Below are 20,904 nucleotides of genomic sequence, written 5' to 3'. Positions count from 1 at the left end.
TATTTTATTTATTGAAGGGAAAAATGATCCAACCCTACCAGGATCTATGTGAAAAAATAATTGCCCCCTTGGTTACTCAATCAACCAAAAGACTTGAGTTAATTTTTTCAAGACACACCAGGAATGATTACTGCCAACCTGTTCAATCTGAACACTTATAAAGAACCTGTCCGGTGAAGCTAAAAGGTGTCAAAAAGCAGCACAGGATAAAGCAATCAAAAGAACAAATGAGTAAAATAAATCATTTTTCAGTCTGGAAAGGGTTATAAAGACATTTCTAAGGCTCTGGGATTCCAGGGAACCACAGTGAGAGACATTATTAACAAATGGAGAGAACATGGAACAGTGGTGAACCTTCTCAGGACCCACCGGTCACCAAGAGCACATCGGCGACTGATCCAGAGGGTCCCAAAAGAGCCCAGAATCACATCTAAAGGACTGCAGGCCTCACTTGCCTCAATTAGGGTCAGTGTTCATGATCCCACAGTAAGAAGGACACTGGGCAAATTTCGCACCCATGGGAGAGCTGTGCTATGCACCGATGAGTCAAAGGTAGACCTTTTTGAAGACACGGGTCCCAATAACAACCACAATAAGAACATCATACCAACAGTCAAACATGGTTTTAGTGTGATGGTCTGGACAACTAACAATTGTTAATGGAACCATGAATTCTGCTCTCTACCAGAAAACTCTGAAGGAAAATGTTTATCCAGCAGTTTGTGACCTGAAGCTCAAGTGCACTTGGGTTATGCTGGTTTGCTGGATAATGATGCACACAAGCAAATCCACCTCTGAATGACGAAAAAACTCAAATGAAGGTTTTGGAGTGGCCTAGTCAAAGTCTGGACTTAAATCCCACTGAGATGCTGTGGCATGACCTTAAAAGGGCAGTACTGTCCATGTAGCGGAATTAAAACAATTCTGCAAAGAAAAAAAAGACTCATTGCCAGACATTGGATTGCAGTGGTGGCTGCCGAGGGTGGTGCTACCAGCTATTAGGGTTAGGGGGGCAATTACTTTTCACATGGCTGATATAGGTTTGGAATAATTAATTACCTTCCATAAATGGAATCATGAAAAACAATGTCACTCCAAACAGATATGATGTTCACTTCTGCTGCTTTTTTTTATCTTTTCAGTGGAGTGGCAGCTTCAGCAGACGTTTAAGTCTTAGTTCTTTATGACTTTTTGTGTCTTAACTGGCTTTCCAAGTGATTTTTATTAAAACCCCAACTTCTCTACCTCAACTAAGAATTCAGACTTTTTCTGCAATATTCTGACTCTTTTTTTTTTGGTGGGGCTTTGAAAAAGTGAGTAAAATAATTAATTAATCACGACTTTGCTTGATATAAGACACGCGTCCAGGTTGGTTTACATATATATTTGCTGAATTTGGCATTCTACAAAAGACCCGGATAATCTCAGTTCTGAGTATCTGAGCCAAATTCTTGTTTGACTGCTTGGGATTTGTAAGTATTTAACAATAAAATAGTTTTGCTTTGATTTTTGTAGAATATTGTATTTATATTATGTTTATAGAGTATACTATTGAAAAAAACACTTCTATTTTGGTGAAAAAGCTCCTGTGTTGTATTTGTACATGGCAACAATATCCAGAAATGTCAAGCAATACACCACTCGGGTAACGAGTGCAGAAGCTTCGAGGAAGGCACTTAAACCCTCTATGGGGCATTGCACTCTACCTGACCATCCAATACACACATTAGTAAATCTGCACTCTGTGGTATGTGAGTCAGAAACCGAAGCTATATTGGCCGAATATTGGGAGTTGCACCTGTTTGGAGTAATTTATCAGTTTATACTTCCTCTATAAGTCCTTGACGGACTAAAGCTGGAAGGACGCAGAGAGTGAGAGAGACATAGGAGAAACTAGGGAATATGATGAGGCATTGAAAGGTACACTGATGGTGGGTTAGAGGTGTGGGAAGTGTAATGAAGAATATTGGATCACACCGATGCTAAATTTAGCCCAGAGTAGTGTTTCACCGGCACAGAGTTGGGGGGCAACGAAGGAAGGAGGTGAGGGATTAGTGCAGAGCAGAGTTTTACTTTTCAAGAGGCAAAACAGGAAGGTGAGGTGGAATGAGGTAAAGGGGGCAGGATGGATTTCTGACAACATGACTGTGTGACCACCTGGTCCTGGCCTGCACAGCAGTGAACAGCTGATGTGCTACTTGGGTGTGTCAAAGTCAAATAGAGATGCTCAGATGTATGTGGATTTGGAGGAATAATCATTTCATAGTGTTTAGATAATGATGTTTTATCATCAATGCTTATTAAGGAGACACAATTTCTATGATTCTTTTTTTAAATGTTGATTTAAAATTACACAAACAAATGTCTTGATTATTATTATATGTTAATAATCAATCATTGCTCTTGAGTTTTCTTTAACATATTTAACAGAAATAGATTTTTTTTTCCTCCATATTCTGTAGTTTTAGTTTCTGGTAAAATCTTTTTTTGATTAGATGTTTCTAATGGTGCTACCATTAGAATGAAAACCATTCCTACAGGAGAATCAGTGCCGTGAGATTACTGGAGGTGTGATGTTGACAGCGTGTCATGTGTCTGTCTGGCATTACATCATGTAAGGTGATAGTTGTCCCCTTTCAGATACATTAATGTGCACTCTTTGTGTGTGACGGCCTTGCAGACGTGAGCTTTCAGGAATAATGTATAAGAAAATCCTCCCTTTGTATGCATGGAAGCGTCTTGTTCATTTTTCTATAAAACAACTTGTTCTGCTAAGCAACAGTGTTACGCCCCACCCTTGGGTAGCCCTTTAGGGCGAACAACAAGCCATCACTGACCCCAATCAGATACAAGACACACCGTTTTAACAAGCAAATCCATCGGATTAAATAATACGCAGAATACAACAACATGACGACAATCCTCATCTAAGTAGCAGCAGAAGCAGCAGTGTGTGCACCGGAGTACTCCCTCTCAGGCAGGTGCACCTGGTTGTAAAAATGCCGCTCTGCGTCCAAAATCTGCTGGCTGCCGCCGCTCGGTCCTCGGCCCTTGACGCTGGCTGCCGCCGGATTCATGTTTCTACTGGTTCCTATTCCTTTAAAATAGGCGCGAACAACTATTTGCTAAGTGAAGACATGATAGAGTTTTTTTTTAACTGAGCAGATAAGGAAGTCGCTTTCACGTTGCATGTGTCATTCTCCCGAGATTCTCCTTGCTTCATTTACATAACCGTGCCAGCACATGCTGTTAGTGCATGTTAGTACTTGTGAGCCTCACCCCACTGGCTAGCTAATGGCCACCACTCTGCTCTGCACTCAGTTACAGTTGATAACACCGTCATGGCTGACGGGGTTGCAGAAGCGTAACACCCACCCTCCGGTCCCCCCTCAGACTAACACTGATAGCTGCTAGCCGCTGGCTCAGCCGTCAGTGTGTTCAGAGCCACATGGAAGCAAAAGATATGCTCTGAATATCATAGCACACATTTTAATGCATTTTGAAATATCAGAACTAAGCTATTATAACAATAATCTCCTACTCTACATTTAGAGATGTTTCAAGTTAACAACCTGTATTTGTCCCTATGGGGCAATTGGTTCTGCAGCAGTAGCAATAAAAAAAACAAACCAGAAAAAGGTGTCCAGACATGTCCGCCCCTGAGACCCGTTAATCAGCACGAGCTACAGTGGTGTCTTCTCCTTACACCTCCCATGTCTGTTTGCATGCTCACCAAAACTTGAATCTGCACTCCATAAGAGTTGTAAATGCTATGGATATGAGCAGTCCCGGCGGCATGGCGGGCCGTGCCCGCCCACAGAGTCAGCCGTGCCCGCCCTGGGCTGGAAGCTGTTTATTTTATTTGGGTTTTGTTTTTTACCTCAGAGTGGCCAACTTTCTATTATTCCTATCTCGGTTTGTCGATCATGAGAGGGTAACGCTGTTAGTACTTGACTTTCATGGTCGCAGTTGCTCTAGTCGCTAGTTAGCTGTGGTGTTCGGTATGGATATCCGTATTTTTTCCCCAAAAAATATGCGGACAAGAAGTGACGACGCGAACGGGAGCGAGCAGGAAGCAGCGATATTCACTTCTACTGGAAACGTCAGCACCGAAGTCAACAGTAACACTGGAGTAAACATTCATGCTAGGAGAGGTAGCTCCCTAGCTGCTGTAGCTACCTCTCCCAGTATGAATGTTTACTTCAGTGTTCAGGTTGACATCAGTGCTTCTGTTTCCAGTAGAAGTGAAGCTGTATGGTGCTATCTGCATGCCGCAACCCTTGTTGCTGGTCTTCTTGAATAAATGCTTGAGTTGAATAAATGGACACAGCACTACACTATATTGTTTGATTGTTTTTTAGATTTTGGGATGAACTGCCCCTTTTTAGTAAGAGGAAAATGATTTCTCCGCACTGTAGGAGTGGTCACAGAGCCATTGTTCAGCCTGAAGCAAATAAAATGTATGTTGAAAAAGTTTGCCCCCCTGAAAAAATGTAATGCCCCCTCTTAATTCTTTTTCTGCAGCCGGGTCTGGATATGAGATTGAGTTGTGATTTTTTTAATGTAAATATCTTAAATGCTCCAACTCTTATAAATGTTTATTCTGGTACCTTTTAACTGTATGTTTTGAAGAAGGCTTTAACGGTTTGATTATTTCAAAGCCTGGCCTTTAATATCCCCCGCACTCCTGCAAGCCCCTGGCGATCGGATCTCTACCACGATTGGACAATATTGGGAGTGAATGTGTTGTTTCGTACTTCAGTTAAAGGGTCACTGGTTTGTTACGTTTTTGGTACAGAAGGGACAACATTTTTTTTTAAATATATACAGTATATTTTTATGTAAACATTTACAGTGGCCATAATTCTGACTGTAACCGATGAGTCACTAATTCTGGCATATTGCCACTAAGAAGAAAACAGAGTGCTCTTTCATAATATTCTGATCTGTCGAGTCTTGACCTGGGCAGTCACAACAGACTGGCTAACTTTGTAGCAGGGCTCAAGCATTGGACCACATGCTGTAATTCTGTATCATCTATGATCGAGTGTGGTCTCATATGCATTAATAAATACTTACTTTGGCACAGTTTGTATCTGCAGCTGGTTGCCAAACAGAAGACGGATCCCCTTCACTTTGAATACATGTATCACTTCACCCTTAAACAATTTGAAAATCAGTCACACCACAAATCAAGACATGTGTGGCTTCTATTGTTTGAGTCTCTGTTGGGTGGTGGCATTCAGTTACAGCATATTGTGCACTATGCTGCTCAAGTTTCACTGTGCGTTGACTGGCATCCCTGCTCACACAGCATCGCCAGAACCTTATATACCCGCACGCGTGTATGTGTGTGTGTGTGTTAATCCATCCATCAATCTGTCTGTTCACGAAGCTGCTAAATTAGAAGCTGTTGAAAGGTTACTGCACAGACATTCAGAGTGTCAGCAGCAGACACAACTTATCAGCTTGTCAGTTGTATTCCTGGAGTTCTATTGTGTGCTGTTGACACCAAGAAAAAAAAAAGTTTCATCATTCATGGCCGAAATAAACACTATTACTGCTTTGTTCATGTTGTGGAAGTCCCAGACACACTGGGAAACTAAATGCCGTCCTGTCCGAGTTTATAGCTTTACCTGGAGGGGGTTTGGTTAATCTCATAGAGCTGCATTCACAGCAGCGGTCGCTATCAAAAACCACGTTGTGATTTAATTACAATACAAGGATAAAGAGTATGCCGAAGTAACAACGATTAGTAAAAAGTCCTAAGTCATGGTTTGTTAAGTCTATCCATTAAGATACGAAAATAACTTTAAAAATGCTTGTTTTGGCGTTTGGCTCGCTCAGAGCTAAGCTAGGCTAACACGGTAGCGGCTACGTAAACACTGAACATAGCATCGTCTCGGCATAAATATGGCCTTGTTGTTTGTTCCACCGACATATATTTAATCTATATAGTTCAGATTAATCTGACTGCTTGTATTCATTTAAAAGTAGCCATGTGCACTTTCATGCCTGTGTACTGATTGAATGCTGTTTATTACAAGTTTATGATTTCAAACCACAGAAAGCAACCATATACTATATAGTGCTGCTTATGTTGGAAGTGTGTGAGATACAGTATCTTGTGTTGAGGGAAAAGGATGCAACATATGCATGAGGACATCTCCTACTGAAACAGATATTTGAGAGAGATGAGAATTGATCTCTTCCCCAGATGTCCCGGGCTATCGTCATGGAGTCTGTTCAGAGGTGATAAATCTCGAGGCAGAGCCCATGTTTCCGCTTTCATTACAGCTGTTTGGGTCAACATGTGGTCCCGTCTATTTTTAAAATGGACTCGTCTCTTCCAGGCTGCCAAAATGAGAGTACTATCACACTCTACATGCTCACTTTCTCAGGAACTCCATGTCCCTGTTTATGTCTTAATGAATGAAGGTCAGCTATTTGTGTGATCTGCTCTCTTTAACCGATTGATGGATTAGTGAACTGATTGATTGACAGCTCTATGGGGAGTACCAAGAGAACCGAGGAGGCTCCGGCAGACGGGAGGCCACGCGCCTTCTGACAGAGAGACAGATCAAGAAACATGGCAACCACCACCGCAGCCATGGCAGGACACGACATGGCCGCCGTGGTCAAAATGGATACCACGGTCGATATCAGCATGGTTATCACGGCAGGCAGAGGAACAGGCATCAGGCCAACATGGAGGCGGTGGGCGATGAGCAAGACGAGCAAACCACCGAACCTGGCCTTGCATCATCTATAAAGAAGAAACGCTCCTACTCCAAGTGTAGAGGTGAGCAAATCTGAGGAAGGATTTAAAAAAAATTATAATTAAAAATGAAAGTAAATAGATAGATTCTTTATTACTGCTCTTGTTGTGGTGTTTTGGTTTTGTCAGACTGCATAGCACGTGTGCAGCGATTCCTCGTGACCAAGTTGGGTGAAGACTGGATCTTCCTCGTTCTGTTGGGCATCACAATGGCGCTGGTCAGCTGGACAATGGATTATGCCAGCGCAAAGTGCCTGCAAGGTAGGACTACAGAACCCACAATGCACTGCAGAAAGTAAAGCCAAAGCTGGTGCAAAATAGATCCTCCTCTGAATTTAGTTTTATGTATTGCCTTCTATGTACTGTCCTACGACCTCAAACCTTCTTACGTCCTCCTACACTTCTGCTATTCATCCTCCTTTCTTTTATTTTCCTTCTCACCTCTTCCATCTCTAATCATTTTCCTTCTCTTTCCTTCCCTCCCTCCCCCCTTCAGGCTATAAATGGATTTATGGCGAGCTGAGGGGCAACATCCCCCTGCAATACCTGGCCTGGGTTTCATATCCCCTGATCTTCATCCTGTTCTCCTCCTTCTTTTGTCACCTGGTCGCTCCTCAAGCTATCGGTCTGTACCCCCCTTCCCCTCATGGTCGTGTCCTCGCGCTGCTCTGTGGGCATCTGCTTTTAGTTTCTGATGGGATGTCTCTTTAAGATGTAATATTGTGCAAAAAACATGTCCGCAACATCACATGCCGAAAATGGCATCTCGGTTAGTCAGAGAAATCAGGTGCTGTGGCATTTGATGGGAAACCCTGTGGAGTCTAAGCCCTCCAGGGTGCATGATTACCTTCCTCCGCTTCACAACAATACAAACGAATGCTTTTCACATTATCTCATAGCCTTTCTCACAGGAGCTGATTAAGATTTAGTTCCTCTAAGATGAATATTTAAGGCTATGAAAGTGCTCTGAATTGTACATCAGTGTGCAGCTTTGTAAATGGCTCCATCCTTGTCTGGACTTTTACATAAAGTCTTTAATTTGATACCTTCACTCCTAAACAACTCCTGTTCCACCCTTTGTCTCAGGTTCTGGCATCCCGGAGCTGAAGACTATCCTGAGAGGTGTGGTGCTAAAGGAATATTTAACTCTCAAGGCCTTTGTTGCTAAAGTCATCGGTCTGACTGCTGCCCTAGGCAGTGGGATGCCCGTGGGCAAAGAGGTCAGTGATTGTTGTACGCAGATCAAATAAGCCATCTCTCCTTCCACCGTTTTCACCGACTCTAACCCTCAACAGCAATCGTGGTTTTTGATCTCGTGCCGTCTGCTTCGTTATATAACGTAATCTGGTTCATCTTCCCGTTCTGTGCTTATCTCCGTCCATCAGGGCCCGTTTGTTCACATCGCCAGTATCTGTGCTGCAGTGCTCAGCAGGTTCATGTCCTTCTTTTCAGGAGCTTATCAGGTAAGCTGATATCAGGAATTATGTTCATTTACATGCAACTTCTAAGTACAATGATTAAACAGTATTTTATGAGATATTCCTCGTTTATATGTTGTCTTTCTACTGTCTCAATCCTTTCTCCTCTTCCTCCTCTCTGGATCAGTAGAATCCATACTGTTATACAGACATCCTGACAGTGGGCTGTGCTGTTGGGGTGGGCTGCTGCTTCGGTACTCCACTTGGAGGTACACAGTACTCATTTAACATTTACTGTTTGGACACTAGACTTAAACGCTGGATACTTTTTTTTTTTGCCATTTTTTCAGAAAAGATCAAGTTGTTTGCATGTACCTTTCTTTGTCTTTGGCTTTCAGTCCCAGTGTGTTTGATTACTGGTTCTTTCCCCCCCAGGTGTGCTCTTCAGCATCGAGGTAACATCCACGTACTTTGCTGTGAGAAACTACTGGAGAGGATACTTTGCTGCTACTTTCAGTGCCTTCATATTCAGAGTGCTATCCGTCTTCAACAAAGATGCAGGTACTGATAATGGAGAACGTGTTTTTATTATATATAAGGTACTGATAATGGAGAACATGTTTTTATTATATATAAGGTACTGATAATGGAGAACATGTTTTTATTATATATAAGGTACTGATAATGGAGAACATGTTTCTGTTATATATAAGGTACTGATAATGGAGAACATGTTTCTGTTATATATAAGGTACTGATAATGGAGAACATGTTTCTGTTATATATAAGGTACTGATAATGGAGAACATGTTTCTGTTATATATAAGGTACTGATAATGGAGAACATGTTTCTGTTATATATAAGGTACTGATAATGGAGAACATGTTTTTATTATATATAAGGTACTGATAATGGAGAACATGTTTCTGTTATATATAAGGTACTGATAATGGAGAACATGTTTCTGTTATAAGGTACTGATAATGGAGAACATGTTTTTATTATATATAAGGTACTGATAATGGAGAACATGTTTTTATTATATATAAGGTACTGATAATGGAGAACATGTTTCTGTTATATATAAGGTACTGATAATGGAGAACATGTTTTTGTTATATATAAGGTTCTGATAATGGAGAACATGTTTCTGTTATATATAAGGTACTGATAATGGAGAACATGTTTTTGTTATATATAAGGTACTGATAATGGAGAACATGTTTCTGTTATATATAAGGTACTGATAATGGAGAACATGTTTTTGTTATATATAAGGTACTGATAATGGAGAACATGTTTTTATTATATATAAGGTACTGATAATGGAGAACATGTTTCTGTTATATATAAGGTACTGATAATGGAGAACATGTTTCTGTTATATATAAGGTACTGATAATGGAGAACATGTTTCTGTTATATATAAGGTACTGATAATGGAGAACATGTTTTTATTATATATAAGGTACTGATAATGGAGAACATGTTTCTGTTATATATAAGGTACTGATAATGGAGAACATGTTTTTATTATATATAAGGTACTGATAATGGAGAACATGTTTCTGTTATATATAAGGTACTGATAATGGAGAACATGTTTCTGTTATATATAAGGTACTGATAATGGAGAACATGTTTTTATTATATATAAGGTACTGATAATGGAGAACATGTTTCTGTTATATATAAGGTACTGATAATGGAGAACATGTTTCTGTTATATATAAGGTACTGATAATGGAGAACATGTTTTTGTTATATATAAGGTACTGATAATGGAGAACATGTTTCTGTTATATATAAGGTACTGATAATGGAGAACATGTTTTTGTTATATATAAGGTACTGATAATGGAGAACATGTTTCTGTTATATATAAGGTACTGATAATGGAGAACATGTTTCTGTTATATGGTACTGATAATGGAGAACATGTTTTTATTATATATAAGGTACTGATAATGGAGAACATGTTTTTATAAAGGTACTCACGGGCCGTCCTCCAACAAAAACATTCTTAGTCGACCAACACTCATTTGATTTTGTGGACTTTAGTTATTGTTTTCTTTAAATCTTGTGATCAGAGATGTTCTCCTCCTACGAAAAATGCTGAGTCAAGTATGTTTTATTGGCATGTGAGATACTGGACAATGTTATGTTAATATTATATTTCTGTTCATCAGACATGCATTAGAGGATGCACTCTCTTCAATGAGCAACACCAAGCAAACAGATCTTTTTAGTGACACAGACTTAATGCATGTACTGTAGTCATCATCATGCGTTTCCACTAGATGGTGTTCTCCTCCACCATGTGGCAGCACGGTGCTTCAATGCCTGACTCGTGTTACTAAGTGTCTTATTAGAATACTACAGCAACTTGGGCTGCGTTCACTGTCCCCTACTGATGTACAGTACTACACTCTGAATCTGTATGTACTGCACACTGCCTACTAAATGAACAATTAAGTGTGCCATCACCAGCTGTTCACACTCATATGTACTCAAACACACGTGACTGCTTCCATCAGAATGTTTCAGTCCAAGCTGCCGTCATTTTGGGTTGGAGGAGTATGTCTAGTCTCATACTCAATATTATATGTATCTCTAATATGCAATATTTCCAAACAGACCCTTTCACATGACCTTGCAATAAAATTAAGACTAAATACTTGTTTCTGAAATGATAAAAGGGATTATTTGCACTCAACATTAGATCACAAAAAAGTCAGACATTTCACCTCTTTGCCTTATTTGTTTGTCTTCCAGTAACCATCACTGCTCTGTTCAGGACAAACTTTCGCATGGATTTTCCTTTTGACCTGCAGGAGCTGCCGGCCTTCGCCATCATCGGGTGAGTAAACTGAGACAAAGTCGTATACGTGGCAACATCTTGTTTTAAAGAAAAGAAAATACATTTCCACCAAATCAAATGAGTGTTAGTCGACTAAAGGCGGGTCCACACCGGACCGAAAATCGGCGTCTTTGAGAGAGTCGGCGTCCGTGACATGAGTCTCCTTGCTGTGGTCGCTTGAAGCGGCCCACGTCGGCGTTCATTTCAGCCGATTCAAATGGGTAATCCGCCATACGAGTCGGCCATATTAAGTAGCCCGACTTCATTTACCGACGCGAGTCGGGCAGTCGGTGCGGTGTGGACCCGCCTTAAGAATGTCTTTGGTGGAGGACGGCCCTACTGTCAGTACCTTCATAAAAACATGTTCTCCATTATCAGTAGCTGCATCTTGTCTGCATTGGTTGCATGGTGTGTCTCCAACCTTCCCTGTAGACGAGATGGAAAATGTTAATAAGTCAAACTTTATGGAAATGTGGCATTTAAAACACGGAGAATCCAATTAGTTCACCATTTTCCTGGGGGAGGACAGGGGGAGACAGAACACAGGTGCTACAACTGAATAGGTGATTGAACTCGGCTAATGGGAAGTTTATTTGTTTGTGCAGGATCTCCTGTGGATTCTTGGGGGCGTTCTTCGTTTATCTCAACAGACGGGTAGTGCTCTTCATGAGACGATCCAACGCCATGACCCGCTTCCTGACCAAACAGTGAGTCCTAAGTTTTAACATTTGCTATCAAGGCTTAAGGATGCCTTAGTTTGGCATCTTCATACTTCATACCTCTTCCCCTTTCTGCATTCATGTCATAACTGTGGTTGACGGTTCACAGCACAACCTGCATATTTCCTGGTGGTTGTTTGTAACATGTATGAATTAGTGATCATCATCATTTTTTGTCTACTCTAGTGGACATTACGTTTTTGCTATCATCTCTCATAAACATGTCACTCTATTAAGTTCTGTTGTTCCTTAAAGAGGACAACTGGGGCTTTCAAATGACACCACATGTTGGGGGTGTGGCCTTGCTTACTAGCCTGTGCCTGTCTTTTTAAAAATGGCTGCCGTCCCAAAAAGCACATTTGATGGAAAAAAGAAAGGCAAGCATGATATGCATAATTAAAACATGTTTTAATGTTATATTATCAATTGTTTCAAGTAACTAAACCTCATTAGGCTTTGAAGCTAATTTCTAGAGGCTTCATGTGCACACAGACCCCCCCTGCTGGTCAGAAAGTGCTTCACGTGTAATTCATGCTATGAATTGGAATTACATGCACCTTCATAGGCCTATTGCGTTTATCGTTCATGTATTGATCCAAATAAATTTAATCTCTATTTGCATGTATAAGTATGTAACATGGGAATACGTGGAATACTGTAAAAAGTATTTCAATATGTCATTTTCATCCATCTCTGATAAGACATTTTTGTTGCTGCTGTGTTTTAACCAGGAAGACTGTTGGATGAAGATGATATGAAGATTATTGTGCTTGTGAACATTGGGGAGGGCGGTAGGGTACGTGCTTGCGCAAATGATATGGCTTTTTTTATACATTTTTATTCAAGAACAATATTTGCTCAACTGTGCTCGGCTTTAGCTGATTCCTCTTTTTGGAAATTACTTCTGCTTTGGAGAACACCCTCTCACATGGCACAGACAAGGCTGGGGTGCACAAGTACCCAATTGCAAGTTTATACAGGTGAGGGTAAATGCACTTCTGCCTCTCCAAAAAGAGAAGCGGATCATCGGTCCTCCCTATATTTGGCTGCGACAGATACTGAACTTCTACTGTGGCATCAGCAGTCACGTTGTGTGTCATTCTGGATGTCATCACGTTGGCATCTAGATGCCCCCACAGCTTGTTTCCTGAGAAGCATAAACAGATCATGTAAGTGAGGGTCATCATTCATCTCCCAGCTCTTTAGCCAGTGGATTGGTGAGCTCCATCACGTCATCCCGGAGCGTCTTCTCGATCATCTTCAGCAATGGAAGCACCTTGGAGCCAGACACTCTCTTCTCCTCAGACAGCTCCACAGTGGCTTCATGGAATGGAGCCAAGATGGACAGACACCCAGTGATGATGATGTATTCCTCAGATGTCAGAGAAGGGATGTCATTGTCCAAGCCTGCCAAAGCTCCCCCAACGAGCTCCCGTTGGTCCACCAGTCTCTGGAGCATCTGGAAGGTGCCGTTCCTCCTGGTGTCTACCTCCTTTAGATGAGGCCTCCCCATCTGCTCTCGTATAATTGCAAGCTTCTTCTTTAAAAACACAAACAATTGTGAAGAATGGAGCAAAAATAAACAAATAATACATTAATAGATATGAAAATAAAATAAGTGAACCAACTTTGGCAGTTGTACTACTCCGGAAATACCCCACAAGCCTTCTTGCCTTCGTGTGAATAGCGAACAGAACAGGGGTCTTATCAAGAGCCTTCTTAACTATGAGATTTAAAGTGTGAGCCACACAGATGGCATGGCGCAGCCTCGGTGCCTTGCCACAAGCAATCATGTTGGCTGCGCCACTAGTGACCAGACAAGTGACTTCAGTTGTTATACCCCATTCCTCCATGAGTGTGGTTTCCACACTGGCAGTGTGTGTATCTGGGAAATTAACTACACCTAGAACACTTGACCTCAAACACGTGTTGACATCTATGTAATGACATGTTACAGCCAGTAGGCATCCACATGTCTGAGGTCAAACCAACTGCAGTTCCATTTTCTAAATGACGTTTGTCCTCCTGCTTCTCCTCCTCATATCTGGCCATGACCATAGCCTTCACAGCCCATGGAAGAAAAGAAGAACATAGTGGTTAGTTTTTTTATGTAGGTTTATACTACCATCATACTTTGTTACCAGACACACCTTCCTTGATGGAATTACATAGGATGGATCCAATGTTTCCACAAACTGCCTAAATCCCTGACCCTACAATACTGAATATGTCTTTTTTACGAAGGCCTCATCCAGTACCTTCTTCCTGGTCACTGGAAGCAAGCTTGTGATTTCTGTATAAGTTCTGTCCATTTCATTATCATTGCGGTTGATAAATAAGTAATAAATGGAAGAGTATGTTACTAAAGTAGGATGTATCTATTTTTTAATTGGACTCACCTTTGCTGGGTGCATTGGCCGGAGTGTTTTCCTGCAAGGCACGGAAATGCCACAGCATGGAAGAGGTGTTCTTGTTGTTGTTGTCCCCAATTCCTTTGCACACAACAAACACTTGTCCTTGGAATAAAATACAATTTGTCAAAAAATATATGGTGAAGAATGATAGGAGAATCGGCTCTATTGAATCACACAAATAAAACGTGAAGGCTAATAGAAATAAAATACTAATTGTTTTTGCATAAAATAGGCTACCATAAAAAAAGATCAAACATAGCCTACCTTACCTGGGAAATGTGTTTTCTTGCAGGCTCCATTAGCTGAAAAGGCTTCAGACTCTCACCGACACTGTCACTGAAGCTCTCGCCAAAACTTCAAATTGCGCCGAAGAGACGGATGATGCATTGATGCTTATATATGTGTTAGTGAATCGCGCCTACACTTGAACCACCTTCTGCTCCAACCAGGCTTTGTATGTCATCAATGACTTCACCGGCAAATGATACATGCCTCGGTACGTGCTCCACTAAACACTTCCTGGATTACTCAACACACCCCAAAGCACCGGCGCCCAACGTCCCAACACTAGTTTTCAGAGCTGAGCTTATTTATTTTCATTTGACAAACAGCTCATTCAAAAATGTACTAAATGTACTTGACGTCAGGACTTTGTACTTATGTTTGTTTTACATTTTTTCAGTAGACAGCTCTATGACAGAAGCACGCTTGAGAACAAGGAGATCCTGTTGCCCACTACAGAGGACATGTTGTAACATTTTAACAAAATTAAGTTTTACATTGTTTTTTACCACCCCAACACTTAATGTATGTAAAAAAAATAGTATTTTTTCTGGGTGTCATGAGGATATATTTCGGTTACTTTGTATGGTGGCGTTTCAAGATTTATGTCACGTAATCTATGGTGATGGTGATGATATGGCTATCTACATTTAGCGTGTCATCTCAGTGGTGTAGTGCATGGTAACGCAGGTGTACGGTGTATACCTGCTTACTTTTCTGTCTGCATTCCAAATTCCCTCTTACATGCATCGCCGCTACACGTCGTCTGAGGGAGCTTTAATGACAATCTAGCTGGTGCCACCATTAGTTAGTTGTAATGATTATAGCTGTCGGCACTTGTTGGTTGTTGTTGGGTTTTTTTATGAGGCAAATTGTAATGTTAGAGATAAAGTTATTGGTAACACTAGTTGTCACTCGTTGCCATGGTAAATATTCACATATTCTGCAGCCTGATGGAGAGCAGTTAGACACCGGCATCAGGGAGGCAGGCTTGCCGAGGCAGCCTCTTGTCCCTGAGCACTTGGGATTTATCCTTTTCTACGTTTTTTTCTTTTTCCCACTCTAACTGGCAACTACTCGCTCGATCAGATCGCTGTAGACACAGCGGTACCACATGATGCCGATGTTGTTATACTATTGGCTCACAAGCCTTGTTAGATTTTCCACAGAGATGAACAAAACATTCACCTTGGACCTGTCATTTTAAAAATTGATTACTTTGCAATTGTAAAAGTGACTTTTATTTGGCTCCTTTTTTAAAAGCTGGATGTGTTGTTTTTCAAAAGGTATTGGTCTTGTGTCTGTTTGTACTACTACTACTTTATTCATTAGGTTTTTGTCTTTGTTACTCATGCTTTTAGTCTTTTTGTTTAGGATTTTTCTTCACTTCATTTCGTCTTATTAACAAACCTTTTTGTTCTGTTTTTCTTCCCAGCCGGCTCATCTTTCCTGCCGTGGTAACGTTGGTCATCGCCACCTTGACCTTCCCACCCGGGTTTGGGCAGTTCATGGCAGGAGAGGTCAGAGTTCATATTTTGTTATCCCTCCTTAACCTCATGTTAAAAGACAACAGGGCATGTAAATGCATTAGTACCTGCATGCATGCTTACAGCTACAGAGAGCTGATGAACAAAAAACTGCACCCCACAAAAGTGAACGGCAGCAACTCATGTGCATGTTGTAAAACGCCGCTACTCACAGATATTTATGGAGACACCTGCTGTACGACACAGAACAAAGTTGGATCCTCGATCCGTCTACATTCCATGAGTAAGCAAAACCCAACAAGCTCTTAGATCTTTTGTCTCGTTGGATTCCTTTGGTATAAAGCACCATCACAGACCAGCAGTCATGTTAAATACAAGCCTGTTGTGTTCCCTTTACTGATGCTACATCACAGGATTTTGTCATTTTGTATTGAAGTTCATTTTTCAAACAGTGACGCGTCGGCACCGCGGGGAGCCGCCGGCATTCTTTTCATGTGCCTTTGAGCGACAGACGGCAACAGACTTTCGTTTGATGAGGCGGTGATGTTATACTGCAAGGATGAATTCTCTTCAGTAGGGCTGGGAGGTTCATTTAGAAAATTTGAAATTTTGGCTTCCAACAATTTTGAAATCAACTGAAATCAAACCATTATTGTGCCACATTAATTTCCGCATGCTCTTGTTTTGTCCCGTGTGGGAGGCTCCCCTCGTGGTCCAGGCCTGACCTCTTCACCAGTCCTGTAGCAGCCCCCCCAGGCCCGGAGCTCGCTGCTTCCTGTGTACTCAGAGTTCCCTGCTGTGATGGTTCGCTGTACTCCGTTTGTGGTCTGGCGATGCCGGCAGCCCACCTGACACACAACAACAAACCCCGTCTCATTGATCATGCTTTGTGGGTGTGACTTTTTTTGCTGCCTCATCACCATTCGTATATATAGTAAAAATGAATTCATCATTACTTATTCTTCATAGATTTTGTCCATAAATGTTGCTCTCAACGTGCACCAGATTAATGCATTTAACTCTCAAATGTGCTCTTAGACTCAAAATGCTTTCTTTCCAAACGCTGGATGTTTCCAAACGCACTGAGTTATCGTGTTAAATGATTGTGTTTCGCCGTAATGGGGAAGCCCTGACAGTTGATGTCAAATCTTCAACAAAGTTTACATAGTTAACATTTTTCATACATTGACACATTTTTGTGTGACATCTTGTTCTTAATAGTTTGGATTAACATTGATGATGGTGGTGAAGTGTGAACCAAGCAAAACATTCCTGCATGACTATTCTAAACAACCAGCTTATTAACGCCCCTACGCGGCCTTAGCGGGACATCAGTATCCGTCTTTCTGCATGAATGGAAGCTACGTGCTGCCTGCACAAAACCAGTTTTAAAGGTTCAGTCATATATCAACTGTATCAACAGAGCTAAGAGCTAATCATGTGTTTCACAGACGCTCAGAATAGACCACTTAGTGTAAAGTAGGTGTGTGTGTGTGTTCACTGCTGCTGTGCTTCATGTGTCTGTCAGCACTGTAACGTGTATTCCCCCCGGTGCATGTCTTTCACACTTCATTGCAAAATGTCTAACATCTTTTAGAACAAACTCAAATTATTGTTTTAACACAGCAGAGGAGTGAAGTGTTATCTAAACTTTAAAACAAATGTCAATTTAGAAAATAAGTCTGTATTTGACATACAGACCCCCATAGAGAGGTATATGTATATGTATTTGATCACACAGTCACACAGCAGAGTGACAGAAGCAGCAGCACAATGAGAGGAGATTTGAAGCTACATGGGTTGTGAACCAGACGTGAACCCACAACTTCCAAAAAGGCACAGGAAAGCCTATTATTGCATCCGGCTCCGTGTAGGCCAGCAGCGGCCTTTCAAAGGAGCGGATCCCTGACCCTTCCGCTCGCACCGAGCCGTGGATCTCCGAGCCTCGGTTCAACCCGAGCTCCCGCAGGAGCAGAGACGTCAAAATGACATCGGTGTTGCTTTCCCCCCGCAGCGGCGGCATGCGAGATGCAGGATGTGCCGCAAATTTGTTCCCGTAAGCAAATTCCCGGGCATCTATGCAAATGGTGCAAAATGGTTGAAGTGAATTAGTCATTGGTGAGTCATCTAAAGAGAGTGACTCATTGGACACGGCCACCCGTACCCGTTGGCTTCCAGCTTTCTGGATGACTTCCTGCCCGTTTGTCACACTTGACTTTCTTCCTCCCTTCACTTTTTATTGTCTCTCCTTTTTTGTTTTTCTGTCTTTGCTCTCTTTCCTTCATCCCTCCTTCGATCCATTATCTCCTTCTTCTCTTTCTCTCCCTCCTTCTCCTGCAACTCTCTCCGTTCGGCTTCTTTCATTCCCCCAACCCCTCACATGCCTCCCTGTTTTATCCTCTTTTCCTTCCTCTCAATCTATTTATCTCCCTGCCTCTCTCCATCTCACTACCCTTTTCACCTTCTTTCAACCTTTCACTTCCTCTTTCATCCCTTTCTCTCTGCATCCGTCTTTCTCTTTCATGCTCCCCCTTTTTTGAATCCAGTTTCCTTCACACATCCCCACATCTTCCTCCACTTCACTTCTCCCCCTCATTATTTCTTTTCTAATCCCCTGTTTGCTTCCACCCTTTCTCCCACTGTATCTCTTCTTCTCATTTTCTTCCCCTTTAATCCCTTTTGCTACTTCTCTTAACATTCTCGTTTTCTCCTCTCCCTCCCTTTTTGCCCTCTCTTTCCATCTCTTTGAATTCTCCCACTCTCCTCCACCTCCTCCCCACCCCACTGACACCCTAACCTCTCCCCATACTCCCTGCCCTCATCCCCCCTCCCTCCAGCTGATGCCAAGGGAGTGTATCAACTCCCTGTTTGACAACTTTACGTGGACAAAGATTTCGGGATCTCCTCCCCCGGTGGGTCTGGGCCGATCTGCCGCCTGGCTGCACCCTGATGTCAGTGTCTTCCTCATCCTGCTGCTGTTCTTATTCATGAAGGTCTGTGGCTGCTGGGAAATGCGCGTGCATGTAACTGGGTGTGTTTTTGTCAGTATTTGGATAATGGATGAGTGTGTACGGTTATACGTGTGTGAGCATGTGACCGCGTTCGTACGACTGGCTCCACCTGACGTCAGGATTTTCGTCATCATCCTCCTTTTCTTCATTCGGCTCATGGTGGCAGGGGTGTGTGTGTGTGTGTGTGTGTGTGTGTGTGTGTGTGTTGTGCATTTCTGCACGGATGTGTTTGACTGTCAGGTCACAAAGAGAGAAGAAGACTGTGTGGATGGACGGGTGTGTGTCCTAGTATTCCTCCTTTTCTTCCTGTCCAAGGTCAACAGTGCTTGCCAGCAGTTATAGCATTCTTATGTGTTCTAGAAAGCAGCTACACACACACACACACACACACACACACACACACACACACACACACACACACACACACACGTGTTACAGTTCTTGCTATCTCAGTTGTTATTGGCATTGACATGAACACTGCTGTGGGTGCTGAATCGACTGTGATTCAGCAGAAAAATGATGGAGCTGTAAAACAAATTTGAAATCCCGCAGCGTGCACACAGGTGGACAAATAATCGCTGACACACTATGAACAACCCAATTGATAATTAAATCATAATAAAGCAGCTGCATGAACCAGAATAAATGCATCACCTTAGATTTAGCAGTGAAACTTCAAAGCAGCATCGTGCAACTAAAAGGTTGAAAGACAAAAGCAGTGTGATGATCAGTTACAAAAATGAGAAGATCGGGCAATTAACTGATATAACGATGCATAATCTGAAAGCTGACAGCTGTCTGGTGCGTTTTTACTTGGCCAGCTGTCTAGTGGGAGTCATATGGTCTTACGAAGGCACTGCATGGCCAGTGTAATGTCCCATGACATTTTTTAAGTCCACCCCCGGAATTTGCAGTTGTAAGTGCCACCGCCCATACAAATGAATGAGTGGTTTCATTATCGTCCGGACAATGTCAGACAAGAGGACCTCATCCAAAAGGAACTTGATGACCGGCTCGTAATAGCTGGGGATCATTACTCCCCCATCCAAAAATCACCAGACCCAAACAGAAAGAGAAAAAGAGAAGAGAGCACCAACACTGGCAGCAGCATGACTCACCATCAATTAATGATGAGCCACGTTAAAAAAATCAGCATCAATTAGTGTCATCTTTTTTAGGTCTCTGCCTACCTCCAAAATATAGTTTTCTCCTGATGATTGTAACACGGTTGGGTGCTCTAAGATGTATAGACACATTGACAGGCCCAAATAAACAGGATTTAATTTGGTCTTACCTTTACTGAACATTTCCACATCTAATATCAGACTGCAGCCAGTTCAGTATGCAGTACACCAGGACGTGGAAGACTAATCTAGTGGGTAATCTTGTTCCTCATTCCATACATAATTATAATGAAGTGCTCAAAACTGTAGAAGGTTTTTCCAGAATGAATAAATGACTAATTTCCCAGACGTTTAGATGGAAGTTGAGCACCTTAATCTACAAGGTTAACATTTTCCAAAAGTTGATGAGCTAAGATAAGCTATTTGAAGTTATTTGTCATGTTTTTTTCAATATCCAGTCATATTTTAAATGCAGCTGAAATCAATATGTCCACATTGTCCACTTCAGTCACCCAGTTAGGACTCTGCCTCACATTTAAACGCAACCATGTCTGATGTTTGGCATCACTTAAACCATACATGCCATTAGCCTGTTTCTTTGATTCGCTGCACACTAGGTCGCTAGCTTTCATCTGTAGCATATCTGGCTAGCTAGCTAGAAAGCTAGTTTCAGTGTGCCGCTAGCCAAACCAGCTCCTCCTGCAGCAGCAGCCAGCGACAGCTGAGACAGCGTGTCAACATGTAATTCAATTGCAGACTGATCGGCAGCGGCAAGGGCGAGCGTGGACCGACTCGGTGGCAACGAGTGGC

General features: G+C 41.9%; 1 protein-coding gene across 1 annotated transcript in view; it reads left to right on the top strand.

Annotated features, from left to right (window-relative positions):
• Positions 1-20,904, top strand: part of LOC311028202 (chloride channel protein 1-like) — a gene marked incomplete at its 5' end in the record, with an annotated part of 50,262 nt that overhangs the window by 9,258 nt on the left and 20,100 nt on the right. The window contains 11 exons of the mRNA XM_084032561.1: positions 6,505-6,802; positions 6,908-7,039; positions 7,275-7,403; positions 7,865-7,998; positions 8,164-8,241; positions 8,387-8,465; positions 8,632-8,757; positions 10,973-11,057; positions 11,663-11,764; positions 15,908-15,992; positions 18,797-18,952. Coding sequence (XP_083888687.1) covers positions 6,505-6,802; positions 6,908-7,039; positions 7,275-7,403; positions 7,865-7,998; positions 8,164-8,241; positions 8,387-8,465; positions 8,632-8,757; positions 10,973-11,057; positions 11,663-11,764; positions 15,908-15,992; positions 18,797-18,952 — 1,404 coding nt within the window. The remainder of the gene's footprint in view (positions 1-6,504; positions 6,803-6,907; positions 7,040-7,274; positions 7,404-7,864; positions 7,999-8,163; positions 8,242-8,386; positions 8,466-8,631; positions 8,758-10,972; positions 11,058-11,662; positions 11,765-15,907; positions 15,993-18,796; positions 18,953-20,904) is intronic.

The sequence above is a fragment of the Eutrigla gurnardus genome, assembly GCF_963514095.1.
Source record: "Eutrigla gurnardus genome assembly, chromosome: 17".
Taxonomy (NCBI): Eukaryota; Metazoa; Chordata; class Actinopteri; order Perciformes; family Triglidae; genus Eutrigla; species Eutrigla gurnardus.
Note: the sequence above shows the minus strand (reverse complement) of the source record. Positions and strands in the feature narration are given on the sequence as shown.